This window comes from Condylura cristata, unplaced genomic scaffold (genome assembly GCF_000260355.1).
Source record: "Condylura cristata isolate star-nosed mole 26May11 unplaced genomic scaffold, ConCri1.0 scaffold00003, whole genome shotgun sequence".
Taxonomy (NCBI): Eukaryota; Metazoa; Chordata; class Mammalia; order Eulipotyphla; family Talpidae; genus Condylura; species Condylura cristata.
The window spans coordinates 78196862-78197451 of NW_004567104.1; the positions used below are offsets into that span (position 1 = coordinate 78196862).

At 73.6% G+C, this 590-nt stretch overlaps 1 protein-coding gene across 1 annotated transcript in view; it reads right to left on the reverse strand.

The window, feature by feature from the left end:
• The window catches only part of CBS (cystathionine-beta-synthase), a 25510-nt gene that overhangs the window by 4375 nt on the left and 20545 nt on the right, over positions 1–590 (reverse strand). Inside the window, 1 exon segment of the mRNA XM_012731093.1 lies at positions 385–388. Within this exon segment, the coding sequence (XP_012586547.1) occupies positions 385–388 (4 nt within the window).

Below are 590 nucleotides of genomic sequence, written 5' to 3' on the forward strand. Positions count from 1 at the left end.
CGCCTTGCCCGGGCGCTCCGGCGCCGCTCTGGCCGGGGACGTTCGCCGCGGCGTCGTGCCTAAAAGGCCCGGTTCTTTTTGCTTGAGGGTTGAATACTTCGGGGTTCCGCCGTGACCGTCACCGCCTGGGGGTGTCCTAGGCCGGTGGGGGGATTGATGTACACGCACGGGAGCTGGGCGCTGACGCCCCAGAGGCAGCGCGGGGAGCGGGGCAGGCAGGTGGACTGACGCCCCGCTGAGGGGGCCGCGGGGACGGGGTCTGCCGCGCCCCGGGATCCCGCCCTGGCCGGGTGGGCGCAGGCCCAGCGGCTGGCGGAGGCTGGATAGTGCTGAGCCCCCCCCGCCCCCCCAGAGGCCTCCTGAGACGTGAGGGGCGACGGGCACAGACCTGTGGCGTGCTGGAGTCTGCTTGGTTTGGGAAGAGACGGGCGTGGCCACATGTTCAGGCATCGGCGTGTCCTGAGGCCGCGTGTCCCCAGGCCGCGTGTCCCCGAGGCCGTGTGTCCCCAGGCTGCGTGTCCCCAGGCCGCGTGTCCCCGAGCCCGCATGTCCCCAGGCCGCGTGTCCCGAGCCCGCGTGTCCCCAGGCCG